At 37.8% G+C, this 23,477-nt stretch overlaps 1 protein-coding gene across 9 annotated transcripts in view; it reads left to right on the plus strand.

Moving 5' to 3' along the window:
• The window catches only part of ADAM23 (ADAM metallopeptidase domain 23), a 179,673-nt gene that overhangs the window by 130,420 nt on the left and 25,776 nt on the right, over positions 1-23,477 (plus strand). For 7 of the 9 annotated variants that reach the window (XR_005295655.2, XM_043505640.1, XM_038422245.2 and 4 more), the window contains 6 exons: positions 4,113-4,163; positions 5,101-5,164; positions 8,258-8,363; positions 10,333-10,452; positions 12,976-13,144; positions 18,394-18,505. Coding sequence is in view for 7 of the 9 variants with exons in the window: in XM_043505640.1 (XP_043361575.1) it covers positions 4,113-4,163; positions 5,101-5,164; positions 8,258-8,363; positions 10,333-10,452; positions 12,976-13,144; positions 18,394-18,505 (622 nt within the window). In the remaining 2 variants the exon portion in view is untranslated. Of the gene's footprint in view, positions 1-4,112; positions 4,164-5,100; positions 5,165-8,257; positions 8,364-10,332; positions 10,453-12,975; positions 13,145-18,393; positions 18,506-19,531; positions 19,617-23,477 lie in introns of those variants that run through there. The other 2 variants (XR_005295656.2, XM_043505643.1) reach the window with 2 other exon arrangements.

Raw genomic sequence — 23,477 nt, forward strand, 5'->3', positions numbered from 1 at the left:
TGAGGTGCATGCATAGCATCAGTGAAATGTGCATATGGACAACACATTTTGAACAAATCCAAAAAGAAAAGGAGTACTTGTGGCACCTTAGAGACTAACAAATTTATTAGAGCATAAGCTTTCGTGAGCTACAGCTCACTTCATCGGATTTTTGGGAAAAAACAGAGTAGAGATTATATACACACACACAGAGAACATGAAACAATGGGTTTATACACACTGTAAGGAGAGTGATCACTTAAGATAAGCCATCACCAACAGCAGGGGGGGGAAGGAGGAAAACCTTTCATGGTGACAAGCAGGTAGGCTAATTCCAGCAGTTAACAAGAATATCAGAGGAACAGTGGGGGGTGGGGTGGGAGGGAGAAATACCATGGGGAAATAGTTTTACTTTGTGTAATGACTCATCCATTCCCAGTCTCTATTCAAGCCTAAGTTAATTGTATCCAGTTTGCAAATTAATTCCAATTCAGCAGTCTCTCGTTGGAGTCTGTTTTTGAAGCTTTTTGTTGAAGTATAGCCACTCTTAGGTCTGTGATCGAGTGACCAGAGAGATTGAAGTGTTCTCCAACTGGTTTTTGAATGTTATAATTCTTGACGTCTGATTTGTGTCCATCATTCTTTTACGTAGAGACTGTCCAGTTTGGCCAATGTACATGGCAGAGGGGCATTGCTGGCACATGATGGCATATATCACATTGGTAGATGCGCAGGTGAAGAGCCTCTGATAGTGTGGCTGATGTGATTAGGCCCTATGATGGTATCCCCTGAATAGATATGTGGACAGAGTTGGCAACGGGCTTTGTTGCAAGGATAGGTTCCTGGGTTAGTGGTTCTGTTGTGTGGTGTGTGGTTGCTGGTGAGTACTTGCTTACAGACAGCCCCCAATCTGAAGCAAATACTCACCAGCAACCACACACCACACAACAGAACCACTAACCCAGGAACCTATCCTTGCAACAAAGCCCGTTGCCAACTCTGTCCACATATCTATTCAGGGGATACCATCATAGGGCCTAATCACATCAGCCACACTATCAGAGGCTCGTTCACCTGCGCATCTACCAATGTGATATATGCCATCATGTGCCAGCAATGCCCCTCTGCCATGTACATTGGCCAAACTGGACAGTCTCTACGTAAAAGAATGGATGGACACAAATCAGACGTCAAGAATTATAACATTAAAAAACCAGTTGGAGAACACTTCAATCTCTCTGGTCACTCGATCACAGACCTAAGAGTGGCTATACTTCAACAAAAAAGCTTCAAAAACAGACTCCAACGAGAGACTGCTGAATTGGAATTAATTTGCAAACTGGATACAATTAACTTAGGCTTGAATAGAGACTGGGAATGGATGAGTCATTACACAAAGTAAAACTATTTCCCCATGGTATTTCTCCCTCCCACCCCCCCCCACTGTTCCTCTGATATTCTTGTTAACTGCTGGAATTAGCCTACCTGCTTGTCACCATGAAAGGTTTTCCTCCTTCCCCCCCCTGCTGTTGGTGATGGCTTATCTTAAGTGATCACTCTCCTTACAGTGTGTATGATAAACCCATTGTTTCATGTTCTCTGTGTGTGTATATAAATCTCTACTCTGTTTTTTCCACCAAATGCATCCGATGAAGTGAGCTGTAGCTCACGAAAGCTTATGCTCTAATAAATTTGTTAGTCTCTAAGGTGCCACAAGTACTCCTTTTCTTTTTGAGAATACAGACTAACACGGCTGCTACTCTGAAACCTGAACAAATCCAGTTACTGTACAAATGTTCTCTACACCAGAAAAATCTTGTGCTATTTTTAACAAATCCACCATTCTGTTATCAAAAACATTAAAGAGGAAAAGCTATTTGCCCCTAGTTTTTAATTGATTATACAAAATTACTGTAACATGTACTTTTTGTAGACACTAGTTGCTATGTAACAACTATATCTAATAAATACTTGCATACAAAAAATGAACTGCATGACAATTTAGTGCAGTGGTCCCCAGCCTTTCTGTGGGAATAGCATCTTCCTATTCCCAGAAGACTGTGGCAGACGCCAGACACCCTGCCACTGAAATGCCACCGAGAAGCGGCAATGCTTCTCGGCGGCATTTCGGCGGGTGGTTCTTGGGCGGCCATGCTCGGCGGCAGCATTTCAGCGGTGTGGTGTCCTGTGGGCACACACAACTGCCCCAGCGGGCACCGTTGTACCTGTGTTGAGGACCCCTGATTTAGTGCATAGCCATTTCTGTTGATGTCTCCAACAATGTCATAAAATCAGTAAACTGACAGAAAAACCAAAATAGGCAGTTAGATTTGGGGTAGTTGTCTTGTGATAATGCACAATCACTGCCAATTGGCAGATCCCAGGAGCTGGTCCCAGTAAGGGTTCAGGGCGCTGTGAAAGTAGTATGCTTACTATTTATTTATTTTTAAAGTCATTCTATCTCTGTCCCTTTGTTTCTTGTTCTACAGTTCCACCATTCACGGGACATCCCTGTGAAGCAGGTTTTCTAGTATGTATTAATGATAGGCAAGTTTTCACTGTTTTGATATCAGAACACACAGCTCTAAGAACTGGAAGTGGCTGGTTATCACATAATTCATATATATATGTGACTATTTATGAACTTTCCACAGAAATATATGTAGCTATCTAAAGCTGCATTAGTATTCGGTTGATGTAAAAGTTAATGAACCATCAATTAATCTTAAATTATTTCTAAATCACTTCTTATCTACATGGTGCAGCATTTCCATTTTTTCTTGTGTTCATCACTATTGCTGAGCATAACCATGGGAAATTATTCTTAGTGTGATCTATATATTGGTGGCATCATTCTGCAGCCAGGATTTTGTACAGCTAAATTCACATACTTTTACCACAGCCGAATTCATCCTGTGCAGGGTTCTGTACAGGTTATAAGAGGTGGGCTTGTGCCCACTCAAATCTGGGGCCACTAAAAGCCAGTTGGATCCCTATAGCTGGTTAGAACAACCCTAAGGGCTGCTCAAGGACTTTATGGCAGCTCAGGAATAGCTGAGGTATGGGACTGCCCTAGTCACACCACTCTCACTTGTCAGATGACCGGGAATGCCCCTCCGTCCCTCCTGCCCCCACATCAGTGGTTCTTGCAGGGGAGAGGAAGGTATAAGTCTGGTGTAGTTAGTTCTGTAACTGTCTAGAGGGGCTCCTGTATCAGGAACAGTCCATCAGGGGCCCTGCAATTGCTTTGCAGCCCCTTTGCACCAACATGATTTCTTTAAATGTGTTTTGTAAAGCGTGTGTAGATATAGATATAATATTTTGATATATTACACTATACAATTTAATCTGTTTATACACATACCTTAATAAACGACCAGATAAAACAGAACGGTTACAGGTAATGTTAACAAGGATAATGTTTTGGCAAGGAGTGGTAAAGTGACCTGCTACATGTCTGTCTACCTACCCAGATAGCACTTTTACTCTGTAAAGTCATTTTCCTTAAGTTCTTGAATATATTTGGAATTTCTACTATTTATTGTGGAACAGACCACCAATGGAATTACTTTCATTCGAAGTTTATTCTGAGATTCCTAAGTGTCTGTCTGGTTCTTTCTTTGTTTCATTCTGTTCCCTCTTGGTTTGAGTTTCACTGTCAAATAGCATTGTGATATTTCTTAAATGGCTGTGTGATGTGACTTATGCAACTTTTGTCTTCCTTCCTCCCTGTTTCCATGTATTTGTTCTCTCATTTCTATAGGTAGAGTGTGAACTCTTTGGTGCATTTACTGTATCATTTTAATTTGTTTGTAAAGCCTACAACATTTTGGATACTATATAAACATAAGCCTCCATTCTTTTTTTCCTTTGAATTTTATATGCCACAATCATATATCCTATTAGTCTATTTTCTAATAAATATAAACCTAATTTTTCTGACTTCTTACATAGTAATTATAACCCTTGGGGCCCTTTGTCATCCTTAGTGCTATCTTCTGTTGCACAGTTCCTCTGCATGTATTTTATGCCAACTATTTGTTTTTAAATAATTTATTGTTAAATATTTGTTTATTGTCCTACAACTCCAAATGTTATAATTTGATCAAGAATTTTTATCTTTTGATGTTCAGTGCCCATCAAATCTTCATAAACAAGATGGATATGCTTGTGATTCTAATCAGGTATGTAACATTTTTAAACCTTTGCAAATCAGTGAATAATGAATCCAGTGTAAATTTTCATTTCTTAACTCACTTTTCTTCCTTATTTTTTCATACACTCAGTCATCTCAGTTTATTCATCCTAAGGGTTTGTCAAACTTTAAGGCAAAACAAACAGAGCACCTATTAAATTTGAGCCTATCATCCATCCCTCTCTCCCTGCAGTTCTTCAATGTTTTGTTCAGCCTTCTGGGGGCCAGTGTGTAGACATAGGGACTGATCTAGTCTCTCACTTTCTTGGCTAAAGTTGAGGCATATTACTTGTAGCAGTGTAAAAAAAACTTGCACTGATGTTGCCTGTGCTGTCCATGCTCTATTTTTAACATTGAGAATTTCAGTTTTATGTGCAGTCAGTTTGGTCCTTTTCAGATCACTTTAAAAAAATTCAGCTTTCTCCTCTGATTTTTATTTCTGCCCAGCAGGCAGTTTGCAGAAAATAGAAATACAAGATTGGTGAGGATCAGTGGGCACCCAAATGTACAGGTTTATATTTTAATATAACTCTGCAATGATTTACTCGTGTTAGTTCCACTGAAGTTAATAGAAATGAAGGGCCAGTTCTTTCATTAGTTTGCATCTTATGCAGGCCTTTACACCTAGCAAAGTGGATGTATAACGCTGCCGCTAGTGTGGGTGAGTGGAAAACCTGATTTGGCAGCATTTTCATAGTTTAAATGACAACATAAAGTGCAGTAGAGAATCAGGCCCTCAGCATATAAAGGTACTTTCCATTCCCTCCCACCCCACACAAACATTGAGGAGAGTATATCCCAATGTATTAACTATAATAATCAAAATGAAAGAGAACTTGTAAAGACAGCTAAAGGACAACATTTGGTTTTAAAAATAAAGTAATATGTTCAGTTTCCCTTCACTAATTTGATGTGTTTTTGTTTAGGGACGTTGCTATAATGGAGAATGCAAGACAAGAGACAATCAGTGCAAATACATTTGGGGAATTAGTAGGTTGACGTTGCCTACCTTAAATATATTTTATTTATATGTATTCTTTAGTTTGTACTATTAGTATTTCCACCTAATCTACTTTCCTCCTTCAGTTAAAAGTTTCCACTGTAGGGCAGAGAAAAAATGTCTGTTAAGATAATATGGGTGACTTGTGATGTCATTTGGTATTTGGGTGCTGTGATATGTTGGGAATCAGGTGGTTATAACTTGCTGTGCTTGTAGATATAGGTAAGGTGAGCAGCATATACTGCAGCTAACCCAGGCTGAAACTCACCAGAAAATATAAAACTAAATTCTACAGGCACATTAGGTTAATATTTTTGAATAAATATATTTTTTGTCTTCAGAATATTTCTTAATATACCTTAATATAAATGTGTGTTTTTAAAAATTAAATCACACAGATAACTATCGATTCCATCATTTTCAGGGGAGACATGCACTGGATAATGATTTTGAACATAAGACAGGAGAACTGAACTACCAGTTTTCAGAGTAGCAGCCGTGTTAGTCTGTATTTGCAAAAAGAAAAGGAGGACTTGTGGCACCTTAGAGACTAAGAGATTTATTTGAGCATAAGCTTTCATGAGCTACAGCAATGCATCCGATGAAGTGAGCTGTAGCTCACGAAAGCTTATGCTCAAATAAATTTGTTAGTCTCTAAGGTGCCACAAGTCCTCCTTTTCTTATTGTGAACTACCAGTGTGTCCCAGTCTGTTGCACTCATGCCATTGTGATGTTTGTGTGTGCCAAATTCATCCCAGCTTAAGTGATTGTGGTTTGTGTGTGGTCTGTGAGAGAGAAAAGAATGTTCCTACCCATTGTGGTGTTAGGAGATTTCCACCTTTCCTGTCTGTCACAAGCAGCACAAGATAGTGCATTTAATATAGAGCAAGATGGGGACAGTAGTTTTAGTGGACTCCTGATACCTTTCCCTCATCTCAGGGACAGTACAGCACATTTTTTTCTCTAATTCTAAGGTTATATTTTAATTTAAATTATTTAGATTGTCTTTTCTATACAAGTGCCCATGCTGTAACTAATACTTTGTGTTTAGTTGTTACTTTTTGTTTCATTCTAAATAATGGAGACACTTTTTTTTTTAATGAAAGAAAGCCTAAAGGGCTTGTTAATGAGAAATTTTATATAAACTACATGAGTCTGGAAGGATGTTTATTGGTCCACCCCCAAGCACAGAAAAGTCACATCATAGACCAAATTCTGAGAACATCTTTTCAGTCTCTGCCTTTGTTCTCTCTCTACTTTCCTCTCTTTCAACTATTTGCCATTATTGTTTGCTCTGCCTCCACACAGCCAGCTTGCTGCTCCTGCCTTTTTTGGTAAGTGAGATCTGAAAAGGTTTATTCTTAGCGCAAGCATACTAACGTGTGGAAACCCAAAAAGACTAAAGAGAAGAAAGGTGGAAAATGTTGTAGATTGAATGTGGCTCTTCTATCTAATCCTACTTTATTAGGAAAGTTAGGACTTTTCTGCTTAAGCTGAAAAATTGTGACAGGTTTCAGAGTAGCAGCCATGTTAGTCTGTATTCGCAAAAAGGAAAGGAGTACTTGTGGCACCTTAGAGACTAACAAATTTATTTCAGCATAAGCTTTCGTGAGCTACAGCTCACTTCATCAGATGCATTCAGTGGAAAATACAGTGGGGAGATTTATATACATAGAGAACATGAAACAAAAGGTGTTACCATACACACTGTAACGAGAGTGATCACTTAAGGTGAGCTATTACCAGCAGGAGAGCAGGGGGGGAAAAAAACCTTTTGTAGTGATAATCAAGGTGGGCCATTTTCAGCAGTTGACAAGAACGTCTGAGGAACAGTGTGGGGTGGGGGACGCGGGGGAAGATAAACATGGGGAAATAGTTTTACTTTGTGTAATGACCCATCCACTCCCAGTCTTTATTCAAACCTAAGTTAATTGTATCCAGTTTGCAAATTAATTCCATTTCAGCAGTCTCTCGTTGGAGTCTGTTTTTTAAGTTTTTTTGTTGAAGAATTGCAACTTTTAGGTCTATAATCGAGTGACCAAAGAGATTGAAGTGTTCTCCGACTGGTTTTTGAATGATATAATTCTTGACATCTGATTTGTGTCCATTTATTCTTTTACATAGAGACTGTACACAAAGTAAAACTATTTCCCCATGTTTATTTCTCCCCTCCCCCACCCCCCACTGTTCCTGATGTTCTTGTCAACTGCTGGAAATGGCCCACCTTGATTATCACTACAAAAGGTTTCCCCCCCCCCCGCTCTCCTGGTGGTAATAGCCCACCTTAAGTGATCACTCTCATTACAGTGTGTATGATAACACCCATTGTTCATGTTCTCTGTGTATATAAATCTCCCCACTGTATTTTCCATTGAATGCATCCGATGAAGTGAGCTGTAGCTCATGAAAGTTTATGCTCAAATAAATTTGTTAGTTTCTAAGGTGCCACTAGTACTACTATTCTTTTTGAAAAATGATGAGTTAGTATTAGATTTATGCTGTTTTTGTATTTGTTTAACTCTGTTACTCCTGATTTACACTGGTGTAAGTGAGAGGAGAATTAGGCCCCTTAATTCTTTCCCTAATACATCGAGAGGCAAATATCTGGTGCTCCAGAGAGATAATCTGATTCTACTCTCACACTAGTATAAATCAGGAATAACAGCAAGGAAAACAGTTACATCGCACCACTGTAAAACTGATGTAAGTGTGAGCAGAATGAGACCCCCCCCAAGAATATTCAAGTGAAGAACATATACACTTAGGTAGATATTGTTTAAACAAATCACCGAGAGAGTGTCTCGAGACTGATATTCAGCTCAGATATTGGAATCTGAGTATAAGGTAGGAAATATTTTCCCTTTTCAGCTGCCTGGAAGAATTCTGTCTTTTCTTCCCTCTCTTTCCCCCGCTCATTGTGTAAACATAATCTACTCCATAAATTAAAACACAGAATGAAATTTCAAAGTCTTGTGTTTATATTTTCTTGTGGCAGTTGTTTACATATTTTACATTAATTTTATGAAGAGAATATTTGCTGCTGTCAATGTAAAGTACATTCTCTTTTCCCTTTTTCATCAAAGAGGCTACAGGGTCTGACAAATTCTGTTATGAGAAGCTTAATACAGAAGGCACAAAAAAAGGAAACTGTGGAAAGGATGGAGACCAATGGATTCAGTGCAGTAAACAGTAAGTTTAGCTTTGTAGAAACTGTCTAAACACTCTGGGTGAAATTGGCCTAATATTTTTCAGATTTTTTTAATGAACTTTTTCAGCAGTTTGTTTTGCATGGTTTTGAATCCTCCATTTTTTCTTACAAATTTTCAGAACTCCAAAATATTTCACAGATTGGTTTGCAGAATTCCCAGGTGGCTCAAAAATTCACATTTTTGGAATTTCTCACATCTAGATTTTCATGCAGATGTACTGGCAATTTGGGCTCATGGAGAGAAGCTAAAGGATATAGCAGCACAGTGCCATACATTTGTAATGTACATGCACACAAGGTCAGGCAGGGATGTAAATGGCCAAAGATACGCATGCTGGTTCCGCCTCCAGACGTGGCCCAGGAATCTCTGCTAGATCCTATGATCTCAGAATAAATCCACCCTGTGGGAAGAGGGAGGGGAAGCTGCAGTGACAGCTTGGTAGAAGTCTGCTCTCACTGAGTGAGACCATGATCTTCCATCATGTTGGACCTCCTCGCATACAGTATGACCAAATATTTGGAAGACACTAATAGGCCATGGACAACAGTGAGCTCTGACTGATCTGTGGAAGACAAAGGCTTATCCTACCAATGTGCATCCAGAGATGACACCAGCTACGGGACATATGTCATAAGTAGCCATAGTGCCCACAGGATAGAGGAAGTTGATGTAGTACTAAACTCTTCCTCTGGCTCAACTACTGGTCCTGGCAGTGTAAGCTCCTCCTCTTTACTTCTCCCTATTGTCTTGGGCATGTGTTGAACTTCCAAGAAGGGAGTTAGTTGAGAAAGCATGTAACTAGAGGTAAAAGACTTATTTGATTTAGACCTTTTTTTCCAGTTCAGGAATCATTCAGGAGTACTTAGATGTTTATTAATTTATTTACTATTTGTAATTGAACTGATTAAGTGAACAAATTTTGACCTATGCATGGTTTGTGAACTTGTTCACTACAGCTATTTGCTGTGTCACATGATATATCTGCTCCTTGATTGGATGACTGAAACTTTAAAAGTAGGAGAATAATGAATGATGAATACTCTTGTTAATGTGTGAATGAATAGTCATGTGAAGAACAACCATTTCCCGCAACATTCATATTTAAAAAAAACAAAAACATTCGCATGAATGTTTGAAAATAGCTAATAAAAAGGAGCACAAACATGGTCAGACTGAACAGCCATTTGGAATGCATACAGATATTCAAATTGTTTTTCCATATTCATCCAGCTATATGTGCGACTTCAATGCAAAATTTGGACAGTCCATGCCAGGGAAGCCAGCTTGAGGCTAGTAGGCTATTGTTATTTATTTGTTATAAAGTGGCAGCAGATAAGCCAGTCTCTTTCCCAAGAATACAGTAGTGCACCCTGAACATTACTGATTCTTCTAATCATTATGACTGTACTGTGATGACATGAAAATAAATAAATACAAATAAGCAAACTGCATCAACACAGAGTAACCAAACTACCTGAAAAAGCACAATGTAATGTAGTTTGGCATAGCAAAACTAATATTAAAAAGGGCATATAGGTGGACAAACTATACATAAAGTATTTTTGTGGAAATAGATTATTTGTTCAAACAAAATGGGGAAATGCTGCTATTCATAATTAACCAATTGGTAGAATTTTGTTTCTACTTTTGCAGTTAACACCATCTTCTGGTTATGACTAGCTTCTGCCATCCTTATTCAAATCAAGTAGTACCTTACTTAGAGTAGTACCACCAAATTAGTCACTGAGTAAGTTACTACTTTATGTGACCAGCTGGTCTTAAGTTATTTGTTGGCAGAAGCTGGTCTTAAGTTATTTATTGTAGTAATATTGTTGGTTTCCTGCCTTCATTGCTTTTGACACAACATTTTGTATCTTATAAATATTGTTATTAGTGTGACTCTATTTGGTAACTTTGTCTTTGTTCCTTTCTTTGTTTTTCTTTTGCAGTGATGTGTTCTGTGGCTTTTTGCTCTGCACTAATCTTAGTCGAGTTCCACGAATTGGTCATCTTCAGGGAGAAATTACCCCAACCTCTTTTTACCATCAGGGGCGTGTAGTGGACTGCAGGTAAAAGACTATACAGCGTACACAAATGGTTTTTCTATCTGTAACCAAACTGGATGGATTAAAAGCTGGCTAACTGATAAGTCTGAAAATGTAATTATTAACTGGGTATCATCAAAGAGGCATGTTTCTAGTGGGTCCCACAGGGTTTGGTTCTTGGCCATATGCTATTTAACCATTTTTATTAATGATTTGGAAGAAAAAAATAAAACCATCACTGATAAAGTTTGCAGATGACACAAAAATTGGGATGGGGTAAATAAAGAAGACGACAGGTTACTGATACAGAGTGATCTGGATCACTTGGCAAACTGGGCACAAGCAATATAAGTTTTTAAATTTGGCTATATGTACACGTTGAGGGACAAAGAACGTAGACCATACTTACACAGTGGAGGATTCTGAGGATCAATGATTCTGAAAAAGATTTGGGGGTTGTGGTGGATAATCAGCTGAACACAACCTCCTAGTGTGATGCTGTGGCCAAAAGAGCTAATGCAATCCTTGGATGCATAAATAGGGGAATCTCAAGTAGAAGTGGAGAGATTATTTTATTTCTGTGTTGGATGCTGATGGAATACTGTGTCCTGGTCTAGTGTCTACAATTCAAGAAGGATGTTGATAAATTGGAGAAGTCAAAGAGGAGACACAAAAATGATTAAAGGTTTGGAAAACATGTCTTTATAGTGATAGATTGAGGTCCTTGAGTCTATTTCCCTTAACAAAGAGAAGGTTAAAGGATGACCTGATCAGTCTTCAGGTACTTACAGGGAGAACAAATATTTAATAATAGGCTCTTCAATCTAGTAGAGAAAGGTAGAACATGATTCAATGTCTGGAAACTGAAGCTAGACAAATGCAGACTGGAAATAAGGTGTAAATTTTTGACAGTGGGGGTAATTAACCACTGGACCAGTTTACCAAGGATCATGGTGGGTTCTCTATCATGGACAATTTTAAAACCAAGATTGGATGTTTTTCTAAAAGGTATGCTCTAGGAATTACTTTGGGGAAGTTTTATGGCTGAGGGCTGGTCTACATTGAAAAGTTACATCAGCATAGCTACGTCTTTCAGGGGTGTAAAGAATCCACAGCCTTGAGAGATGTAGTTAAGCTGACCCTAACCCCCAGTGCAGAGAGTGCTAGGTCAGCAGAAGAATTATACAGTGACAGGAGAGCTCTATTACATACAGCAACAAGAGAATCTCTCCTACTGCTGTAGTCTCTACAATGAAGTGCTACCACAGCGCTGCAGCTGTGCTGCTGTAGTGTCTTAAGTGTAGACATAACCTGTGCTATCCAGGAAGTCAGACTAGATAATCACAATGGTCCCTTCTGACCTTGGAATTTAGGAAGCTATGAAAAAGATAAAAAATTTAAACAGCTAAATTTAAATTTGTTAAAGGTAAAAATCACTGTTTTAAATGGTATTTCTCCTTTTATTGAAAATCACTGATATTCTCCATTTAAGAGTTGAAATGCATGTGGAGACTCTTAGACTGGTATCAAACATTACTGTTGAACATCACATTGCTCTTCCATGAAGTTTAAGAATTATAATCCAGAAGAGCAAAAGATCCATATATAAGACTTCATGGTTTTGAGCAGTACTATCTCAGCAAGAGGAATTATTTGTTTTATATGAATGATTGTGGTAGGAGGAAATCTTTAGTTATCATTTAATTGGTCAGAGGACAGGCACGTTTTTATTGTTTTGCATGCAGATTATTGGATGGGTGCTTTTAAAAAATTTAAATAAAATTTGATGATTAAGAATACTAAAAGTAACAAAAAAGAAAAGGAGTACTTGTGGCACCTTAGAGACTAACAAATTTATTTGAGCATAAGTTTTCGTGAGCTACAGTACTTGTGGCACCTTAGAGATTAACAAATTTATTTGAGCATAAGCTTTCGTGAGCTACAGCATACTTCATCGGAGCTGTAGCTCACGAAAGCTTATGCTCAAATAAATTTGTTAGTCTCTAAGGTGCCACAAGTACTCCTTTTCCTTTTTGCGAATACAGACTAACACGGCTGCTACTCTGAAACCTATAAAAGTAACAAAGAATACTCTCTTGTGTATATATACACAACTATTCTCCTCCATATTTACTCCCTGTTCCCATTTGAGATTAGAGTTTAAGCATGAAACATTTCTCATAAAATACCCATAAATATATATACATGAACTAGTAACATTTTCTAGAAATATCATTCTGTGGTATGAAAAAAAGACCTGTTCTGTCAGTTATGGATATGTAATCTAAGATCAAATTAAGATTGCATGTCAATACCTAGAATTCTTCTCTATGTTACCAGCTACTTCATGTCAGTGCTACTGTGAGAGTTGTGTGATTAATGGAAAAAATGTGGTGTGAATTTGTGCATACCATATTCTTTCCTCTAGTGTGCTGTGGAGTGAAGAAGTTATAGGGCTTTTAACATCCCGACTTTTATTATGTTTTAATATCTTTAAAAGGCTCTAGCCATAATATTAATATAGTATTTTAAAACTTCTTCTCCTAGCGGTGCTCATGTGCTTTTAGATGACGATACAGATTTGGGATATGTGGAAGATGGAGCTCCATGTGGCCCTCACATGATGTGTCTAGACAGGAAGTGCCTACCAATTCAGTCCTTGAACATAAGCAGCTGCCCTATTGGTTCTAATGGAAAAGTCTGTTCAAATCATGGGGTAAGTCCATATCCGCGGGATAGCAGATAAGCTCTGTCCATACGTCCAATATAAACAGGGCCTAATATACAGTGTTGTGTAATGTACCTAAAATCTTCAGGAAATCAGAAGGTCTTACTGAATACACAAATGTTGGATTTTATGACATACTTTAATTCTATGACAGCGTGAGAGGCATAGAGACCAGTTGAGAAAACAAGGTTTTTAAATTATGTGACACAATTCACTGTAGTTTTCATGTTAATATTTAGAGTGGGATTTTCAAAAGCACTTATAGCTGGCTTGTGCTCCCATTGAGGTCAATAGTAAACTCCAATACTATAAAAACCTCTCTAATGTTTCACCACACATTTCAAACCTCTGAATAACTTCAGTTTGCCACAGAATCCAGTATTAATTCTGCAGAAATTCAGGGTTCTTGCCCTAAAACTTAGAACCAGTATGGCATAGCTAGTGTTCTGGGCTGCTTGAAGAGACTGTGAAAGCCCTACTGTACCATCTGGATGCTAGGTCTTTAGGATGGTGGTAGCAGAAATAAGTGGGACAAGGGCATGGGACCTGAGTATGATTGGAACAGATCGGAAAGCACCAGCAAGAGGGAATAGGAAGACATTCAGTGGTGCTCCAGAAAGGCTACCAGAGAAAAGTAGACCACACTGAGCAAGTTCATCTTTCAGGATGGATCATGTTTCACTTTGAATGTATGGGAAAACAAATGAGCAGTATTCAGGGTTGTGTCATGATCTGAAACCTGGTTAACTCCTTTTGGTAAGGTGTCTATACCTCCTTGAAATTGGATTAAGATCCATTGGTGCAAATAACTTTGCCTGTCTATGTCAGGGTTGTACCTGTGCAGCAACACTGATAGTTGCCACTGCAGGCTGTAGCCAAGGAAAACCTCCCATGTAGACAAGAGCTGAAAATGGCACCTTCTTACTTGTGCTTCTTGTGTTCATCCACTCATACTGGTCCTCACCTCCTTTAGCAACACTAATTTCTTTATTCTCCACAGATTCTTTTTACATGCAGTACACTTCCTCTTAACATAAACCTATATCCCTCTGTTCCCGTTTATTAACCTTAATTTGATAGAATTTAATAGGATACCTCTTAATCACCTCAGACTCTCCCAGATAAATAATCCCAATATTGTGTCATATGTGAGCCTTCCAGTTCCATTTATTGTCTCTATTGCATTGTGCTGGTCAGGAAGCTCCAAAGGTAGTAACCAGCGCTCGATACATTAACAACTTCATTTTCCTAGGGCTGTTAATATGTACTCTTAATACAAAAGATCAGGCTATTTAATCCTTTTAGCGTTCCTTGCTGCTACTTTGTACTCTGGACTGAAAATATGAATGTTGACCCTCTGCATATGTAGATTGTCTTATTCTGCCTAATTAAAGAAGTCATTATTGTTTAAACCAGGGGTTCCCGAACTTCTTTCTTGGAGGTCCATCTGTGCTGCTACATTAGGCACTGCAGCCCATTAACACTTCTTGAGGGAAATTATAAATTTTAATTACATACACTAGAACTGTAAATACAGTGTACATGTTTTCTTTTCATTTTAATGTAAACAGTTGTAAATATAGAAAACCCTAGCAATGTGCACTCAAAGAAATGCTTCACGATCTTTGACACCAAACACTTTTAGGAAACAGGTTTCAGAGTAGCAGCCGTGTTAGTCTGTATTCGCAAAAAGAAAAGGAGTACTTGTGGCACCTTAGATACTAACACATTTATTAGAGCATAAGCTTTCGTGAGCTACAGCTCACTTCATCGGATGCATTTGAGCTGTAGCTCACGAAAGCTTATGCTCTAATAAATTTGTTAGTCTCTAAGGTGCCACAAGTACTCCTTTACTTTTAGGAAAATGACACTTAAAAAAATGCTGAGCGAAATGTGATGTTAAAACAAGGAAAACACACTGTATAAATGTACAGCGTATAAACCTGAATAAGCAACACAATGTTAACAAAATTGTTAACACGTGTTATTTAAAACAAAATAGTTGTCCAACTTTAAACACTGTGTTTTCAATTTTTTTAGTATATCATCTAAATTTCTGTGCTGTGTAAGTGAAGACCTAACCCTACTCTCAATTAGAAAAGAATCAAATATTGTAATTAAAAATACAAAAATAACAGTTTGTAATATAACACACTGAGGCAATGGGTCCTCCTCCAATCCAGTGAAGGAGAATCCAAACTTCAAGAACGTGTCACTATATCTTCTTACAACTTTCTTTATTTTTTTTTGGCTGGCTCATTTTGTGTAGATGTAGATGGTCTGGGACTCTCAATATCTTCTCCGCCAGTGCACCCTCTCGTTTTCAAAATAAAATCGATTCATGTCAGATTAAAATACTGCTTGCCATTTTTTACAGTTGTAAATGGCAGACTGTACATTGCTAGGTTACCTTGCAGCGAAACACACCATTGTATGTGCGAGAATTAAACTTGACATACAGTACTGCAGCTTATTTTTTAAAAATAATTTTTTTCTATACTCTGTCCAGCATATACAGCTCAAAACATTACATTTATATAGCTTTTATTTAGATTACACAAGTCACTTGGAGTTAAAGATTTCCTAAGACTGAGCTTGACTGGAGAATGCAGTCATGCCAGTAGACCACCCAGGACTGTGTCAAGGTGGGCTGAGGCCACATTTTGGGAACCCCTTGTTTAAACTATGCTTAGTTTTGACATTATTTCCACCCTAGCACATCAGTTTACACTTAGGGATGTTACACTTCATAGTCCACCTCTGAGTCTATTTGACTGAGTTATCAAGTGTCTTAACTATTGATCAAACACTTCATTTTTCTGGCTAGTTGTACTCCCCACCATACACACCGTTTTTGTTTGTTTGTTCGTTTTTTAAAGGAGAGCAGGGCCAACAAGAGATAGGAGACTGCCCTAATTTCTACAATATGTGCCATAGAGGACTAGACTCTATATTAGGAAGTGGTTTTCTTATTACGGGGAAGATTCATATGGGAAGAGAATCCCTAAAGGGAGGCAGACTGAAAGGAGGGTGAATTGGGTTCAGAGCAAAGGAGAAAGAAAGAAAGGCGCAGAGACCGAGAGCAATATAGGAGTTAAGAAGGGGATCCAGACATTCTCTTGACGACTTTGAATTTTTTTCCACACTCCTATTGTGCCTTTGCTAATTCGAATTTTCAGTTCACCAAACCTTTCTTACAAGTAAGATTAAAGTTATCTTTATCCTTCTTGATAAGCTGCTTTAGTGAATATTAGAGGATGCAGAATGAGATAAAGGTATAAACAAAAATTACATGGCTTATTTACTTTTGATGGTCAGCATTGTACTGTCTGTCAACTTGGTTAAGCATTATCTATAGACTATATAGTCTATAGTTTTTATAGATTATGTACCAGTTGATTAGGTACCTCTATTGATGACTAACTACCCTTCTAATCTTGTTGATCAAAATTTCATTCTTTCTATCTTTATCTGCTTTTCCACCACACCTTCCTTCAATCACTTTCCTCAGCAATTTAACTCCATCTCTAATTTCTTTTACCATCATCCATTATTACTTAGCATTTTAAATTTAATGGGTTTGGTAGGAGTTCATATTTATTGCAAGTGTAATGTAATTTTTGGTGGGTGTAAGCCCAAATTTTCACAGAGGTATCCTTCTAAGTGCACAGTCTTAAAGTGAATCCCTGGCCTATTCTGCTGGAGGATAGACCGATATCACCAGCTTGGAAGAATGAGGAAGAAACTGTCAGTTGAAACTCAGAATTCCCCCTCTCTCTTACATTGGAACAAGTTGCCTAAGGAAGTATGAGGCCCAAAGTTTGAAAATGGTTCTGATTACAATGATCAGTTTAAAAATGGATACATATAACAAGTACCTTAATTTGTGTCCCCCTTTCCCAGCTTCATGAAAAGAGCAAATTAATAAGGGCTAGACTGTGGCTTCAACAAATGCGTCATCCACCCAGACCCAAGATCTCTGTTGCCCATGAATAAAAACAAGGGTTCTTAGAGCCCCCTATACCCCTGCACTGGTGAGAGTCCACGGAACAGTTGAGCTCTAATGGAGTCTTCTACTCTTGCCATGCTATCTTCTGAGTTTATCTACCTGGGAAATTAAAATAAAACTAAGAACTTGACATACCTGTGTCTTGGGGTTTACAACTCACCACTGTGGCACCTCCTTCTGGCCGTATCTCGGGATTACCTCTTGACCAGTATGATGCCTCCTCCTTAGGTTGCTCACCCGGTGTCCCCATCTTTCCTCTTGACTTGATTGCTCCCTCTTTGTAACTCTGGGTGCTCCCTTTTCATGGCTTGTCCTTCTGGCCAAGTCACTATAGTTTTTCTCTTCCAGGGTATCAAAGGATCTCTGTATGAACTGTCTCAGGCAGTCCTCCAATTCACTGCCCAGACTGTGCTCCCTAGTGGCTGGGAGGGGAACCCAGGCCTGCCCAGTACTCCAGGTTCCAAGGATCTCTCAGTCAGCAGTCAAGCTCTGAACCATCCCAAACCTGGCAGCCATTTCCCCAAATCTTTTCCTACTTCTCCTCTTTCAGGCTTCCTACTTCTACATCTCTATGAGTATCCCCTTTTCTCAGGGCCTGGATCCCCAGTGCTTCTATTCTCCTGGGTTTTTCCCCTTTTCCTTTTTAAGCACAGAGAGCAACTGGAGGCTTGCACATGGCAGCCCCTACTGCCCTCACTGCTTAGCCTTATTCCAGCCCCACTTGCTGCTTTTCCTCAGCTCTGCCCCATCCTTAATTAGTGCTTGCTCATCAAACCTAACTCTCCCTATGTGTGACCTATCAGTTACTTAACTCCTTCTGAACCACATTATTGTTTTCTGGGCTAGTTTGGGGTGAACACTCCATCCTAACCTGTTATGTACTTGATAAGGTTATTGATTTCTTGAACTTTCTAAACAATCATTCTTGTTATAGGTTTCAGAGTAGCAGCCGTGTTAGTCTGTATTCTCAAAAAGAAAAGGAGTACTTGTGGCACCTTAGAGACTAACAAATTTATTTGAGCATAAGCTTTCGTGAGCTACAGCTCACTTCATCGGATGCGTTCCATGATAAAGTGAGCTGTAGCTCACGAAAGCTTATGCTCAAATATTCTGTTATAGTATGTTGTGGTAAATTTTATCTGTATATCTTATAACTTTTTTCTAACATATGCTGAATAACCTCAATCAAAAGTATTTCAAAAACAGTTATTTTCATTTTCTTTTCTAGGTGTGTAGTAATGAAGCCACTTGCATTTGTAATTTCTCCTGGGCAGGGACAGACTGCAGTATTGATGACCCTATCAGGAATACTCCCAACAAGAAGGATGAAGGACCTAAGGGTTTGTGTGATTTCAGTTGCAATATTTAGTACATGTTTAGATTATTCTTCTCTATTAGCACCAGTAGAATTAACATGTGGGAAAGGAGGGTATAACCCTATCATTCAGAATCAAACCCTTGAGCATATTAAAACTATGCCTCTTAGAGAAGGTATATGCATGTTATTTTTAAGACTGTTTGTGAATATATTTTGACTTTTATAAATCCAGATCCCATTCCTAGAAAGATATGAACCCAGACATTTTGGTTCATCCCAATTTCCCCCCTTTATTCGCCATCCTCATAATTAAAACCTACATTTACTAGACTTCAACATTTATGGCCATATAGTGAGTTTATTATCAGGTTTCAGAGTAGTAGCCGTGTTAGTCTGTATTCGCAAAAAGAAAAAGAGTACTTGTGGCACCTTAGAGACTAACAAATTTATTTCAGCATAAGCTTTTGTGAGCTACAGCTCACTTCATCGGATGCATTCAGTGGAAAATACAATGGGGAGATTTATATACACAGAGAACATGAAACAATGGGTCTTACCATACACACTGTAAGGAGATCACTTACAATGTGTATGGTAACACCCATTGTTTCATGTTCTCTGTGTATATAAATCTCTCCACTGTATTTTCTACTGAATGCATCCGATGAAGTTAGCTGTAGCTCACGAAAGCTTATGCTGAAATAAATTTGTTAGTCTCTAAGGTGCCACAAGAACTCCTTTTCTTTTTGAGTTTATTAGGTATCCTTTAGTAGAGATTTTCCAGTTGATGATGTTCCTTGACTGTTCCAAGCTGTTCCTGAGAGCTAGGACATAATGAAGGGGAAGATGAAGCTTCCCTTATACAAAAGTTTCTTTTACAGTTATCTTGACTGTAAAGGGGGCTTCAACTCATTGTGGATCTGGAAGAGTGCTTAGAAAGCTTAACCTCCTAAGAATCAGAATTCAGTGGGAAAGAAAATAAAATATATTAGGAACTGTTATTTTCTCATACTATTATTACTGTCTTCTACTTTTGCATGTTTAATAGATGCCTCATTGACTGTATAAGAAGTAGAAAAACCTAGAGGAACTATTAGGGAAATACTCTTCAGAAATACTTTTCACATGGAAAGGTATGCACTTGAAATTGTGGCTCCCCACCTCCTCCAAAACCCAAATCACTACATTGGCAAGAAATACAGCAAAATTGTACAGTCCACGCAACATCCTAACTGTCTGTAGAAAACCAAAGTGGAATAGGTATTTTTTTTCTTAGAGAACCTTTAGAGGTGCATCTTTCCCCACCACCAAACACCATAGGGCTATCTAGTTTCTACCTCACCTAGCATAGCTCCCTGCCCTCTCCGTTCCCCTAGAGTCTTCCTGACTCTGTGAAGAGCCATCTGCAAGGACTTAGTAAGGGGAGTCTTCCTTTCTGTGCAGAAGGGTGAGATGGAGCTCCTGTTGTAGCATTTAAGAGTACTGTAATACTTGTCTTGCAGATACATTAGATAAGAAATAATAAAAAGAAGCCCTTGTTTAATTTATAAACAAGTCTAATAAAGACAAATAGAGAAGTTCATCTGGTCACCTAGATCAAATCCCTATACTACAAACTTTATTTTTTACTTTCAAAATGGAAAAGCCATTCTAGAAATTAATATGCCAACTCTGAGACATTCTGGGAAAATATCTTTGTGCATAGATACCACCAATGATATTGATGAATAAGATTGTATCAGCAGATACGGACAAATGGATTACTATAATACAATACAATGGCTATATTGAAAAAATAAACTTGATATAGTTCGTTTTCTTTTTAGTTTATTTTGATACAAGAATGGGTCATAAGGAGAATTGACACTTTTTTAAAAATTTGTGGCAATATTAGTTTATTGGAAGTTGAATCCCCAAGAGACTCATGACAGAGAATTGGACATTGACTACTTTCTACAGTTTATTTTGGTGTGTTAATAGAGAAATCTAATTGGGAAAAGGTATCAGGAAGTGTAAAGAAATAGTTTTCTGCAATGATATAAAACTCTAAAGTTCTTGAGCACTTCCTATTAAGATTTTCTTTTTATTACTAAAATTACATAACTCATATGTCAGCATACAAACAACAGACATGAACTAAAATGCTTTCTATATTTCTTTAGCACAAAATGTGAGTTCCATAACATTGCAGAAGCAGGAAACTCAATTTTCTCAAGATTCAGATAACACAGATTCAATTGTGAGAACATCACAGCTAGATTAATTCCAGTGTCACAAAATGTCATCTAGTATGACCACAGGGTTTAAAAAACATGCTAGGATTATTGCACTCTGACTCACAAAATCAATGCAGGGAAAAATACATGAAATAAGAGCCTTTACAAATCTGATGCTAGACACCTCAGTGGAATTCATCTCAAACTTTCCATTTTACTTTTTCGTTGCAAATACTACACTTCAATATATCGGTATTCTAAGAGGTTAACTTCTCTTAGAATGGGATGTAGTGATCTCTCTTGCCCATTTCTCTTGTCCTTCAAATGTAACTTACTTCCAGAAGGCACAGAAGTCTGGAAAAACAGCTCCAAAGTATTATATTAATTTTTCTACAATGTAAGAAGTCATGGGTTCATTTAATTTAGAATTTATCCAAGGAGTTAGAAGTATTGGTTCTTCCAAATTCTGACATCTGACACTTCAGATATCTGGAGGCTGGGTGAGAGAGAGAGATTTCTAACCTTAATTCTGATGCTTGTTCAAGAATTTAAAAAAAAAAAAAAGTTAAGTCCAAAAATCTTCTGCAGCTTCAATATCTTAAAAAAAAATGTTAACTGCACCTTTCCACCTATTCCCTGGCTTACGCCATTCATGGACAAAGAGATTGACCGCTTTCTTAGTGCTTGTCTACATGAACAATTGGACGGTGGCAAGCTGGGAGTCTGAATCTGCCCCACGCTGCCCTGCCATGGTCTAACAGCCCATGTGCACACACCCTGCTGAGACACGAGCAGTTTGTTAATGCACTTTGAGCAGGCTAGAGCAGCATAGTCACACTCCAGCTTACCATGGTCTAATTCTTCAGGTAGACAAGCTCTTAGGAGTATATTCTTATAATGATGAAGGTAGTTATATGCATAATGTCCTTTCCATTAAAATGAGAATATTTCTTTGGAATAGATACCCTCCTAGTTAAGGGGAAAACAAAATGTAGATTAATTAGAATTCTCATACTGGTTGATATTGACAAGGACTGAGCTGAAGGAAGAGTTGCAGTAAAAGTCAGTTATTCTCTTTGAAGAATTTAACAAAATTGGAGAATGTTAATTTTTTCTGACTTCAGTTTTCTACCGTGTTCTCTAGTGCTGAAACATACCCTTAAGTAGCATAAGAGCAGATAATTATTTGGGGGAAGGTTGCCAACACTTTCTTCTGAGATGTGAAAATTCATATAATTAACAGTTTTTCACACCATAAATCCCTACATTTTTCTTATTATGATTGGTATTATGTATAGCTAACATATTGCTTGCTTTTTCTTTATTCAGTTATGATAATTGATGATTGATTGCTGCTCCTGTTGCACTTCTGTTTTTCTTTTCAGACCTTTACATCATCTATCAGTTGCTTTTTCCTCTTTACTATATTTAAGGATTTAAAAAAAAAGTGGTCATTTATTATTTTAGAATTAATTCACATTGATGAAATGAGCTCATCTAAAGTCAGAAACCTACTGTATCCTGCAGTGGCAGACTAAGAATATAGTATTGCAGGACAGTAGCAATTTTTGGAAGTGAAGGAAACTTGGAGCTACTTACAGTATTGGATCCTGTTCTTTAAGTCAGTGGGACTCCTTGCACACACAGGCGTCTTCCTGTGCAGATTCATTTGCAGGATTGGATTTTGGCTTAATTTAATTGTATTATACTTGAACCATAAGTTTAAGTATATGAAACAGACTGAAGTTTAAGACTGTCTAAAACACACCTTCTTTGAGGTGAGACGTATTACTTGCAAAATTTCTGATCATTAAAGCTAGAATAATAGGTAATCATTAGATTCACAGAGACTTAAGCCTGTGTGAGTTCAGTGAGTCAGCTACAGTCTACTACTATTGAATTTAATCTTTTTGAGTATGGGAAGTATACAGGCAATTCTTCTTGTCTCAGAGGAGAGTTCTTCTCTGTGTCTGAAAAATAAATTCCTGTGTAGTAAGAGAGCATCAGCAAGAAGAAAATACTGAAATCCCAAATCATTGCCTAAAAAGCACTTTTTATTATAAATGATTCCTCTCATAACTGCTGTTACATGTGTCTAAAATATATAATTTTTAATCCAGCCCCCTCACCAAAAAAAAAAAAATCAGTCCATCTTAGGAAAGCTTTACTGTTTAAGTAATACAGATACTCTCACCCATTAATAATATATCTGTTTGGAAAAAAAATCCCTCAACAAAAAATTTCAAAACAAAACATTTTTTTATTTGGATTTGACTTACAATTTCATTTTTAATTTACTTTAAAAATTGTTTTTTGTTTTTCCCCCTTTCTCTTTCTTTTTTCCCCATTGACTGCAATAGAATGAATGACAGCTTTGTTTGTCCCCCCACACACACTTCTTGATTTCCTCCTACTTTGTTTTCCTTTTCCGCTCTATACATTTATAAACTTCTCCAACTTCTAAAAAGTAAGAGTGGCAAAAGGAAAAATGGAACACTGTAACTTTGAAAAAATTTTGAAGTTAGAGTTAATTTTATTTTCCTTTTGCTATTCTGTAACTTTTCAGAACATCTCCAATTTTGGAAAAGTTAGAGTGCATAAAAGGAAAAAAGCAGTGTTGGTAGGGGAACCAACAAAAACTTTTGATGAAGTACTAGCCTGAGACCTGGGTTCAGTTCTCTTCTCTGCCACAGATTTCCTGTATGGTGTTGGTCAGATTACTTAATCTCTCTGTGCCTTCGTTTCCTTTCTGTAAAATGGAGATAACTCTTCCCTATC

The sequence above is a fragment of the Dermochelys coriacea genome, chromosome 11, assembly GCF_009764565.3.
Source record: "Dermochelys coriacea isolate rDerCor1 chromosome 11, rDerCor1.pri.v4, whole genome shotgun sequence".
Lineage (NCBI taxonomy): Eukaryota > Metazoa > Chordata > Testudines > Dermochelyidae > Dermochelys > Dermochelys coriacea.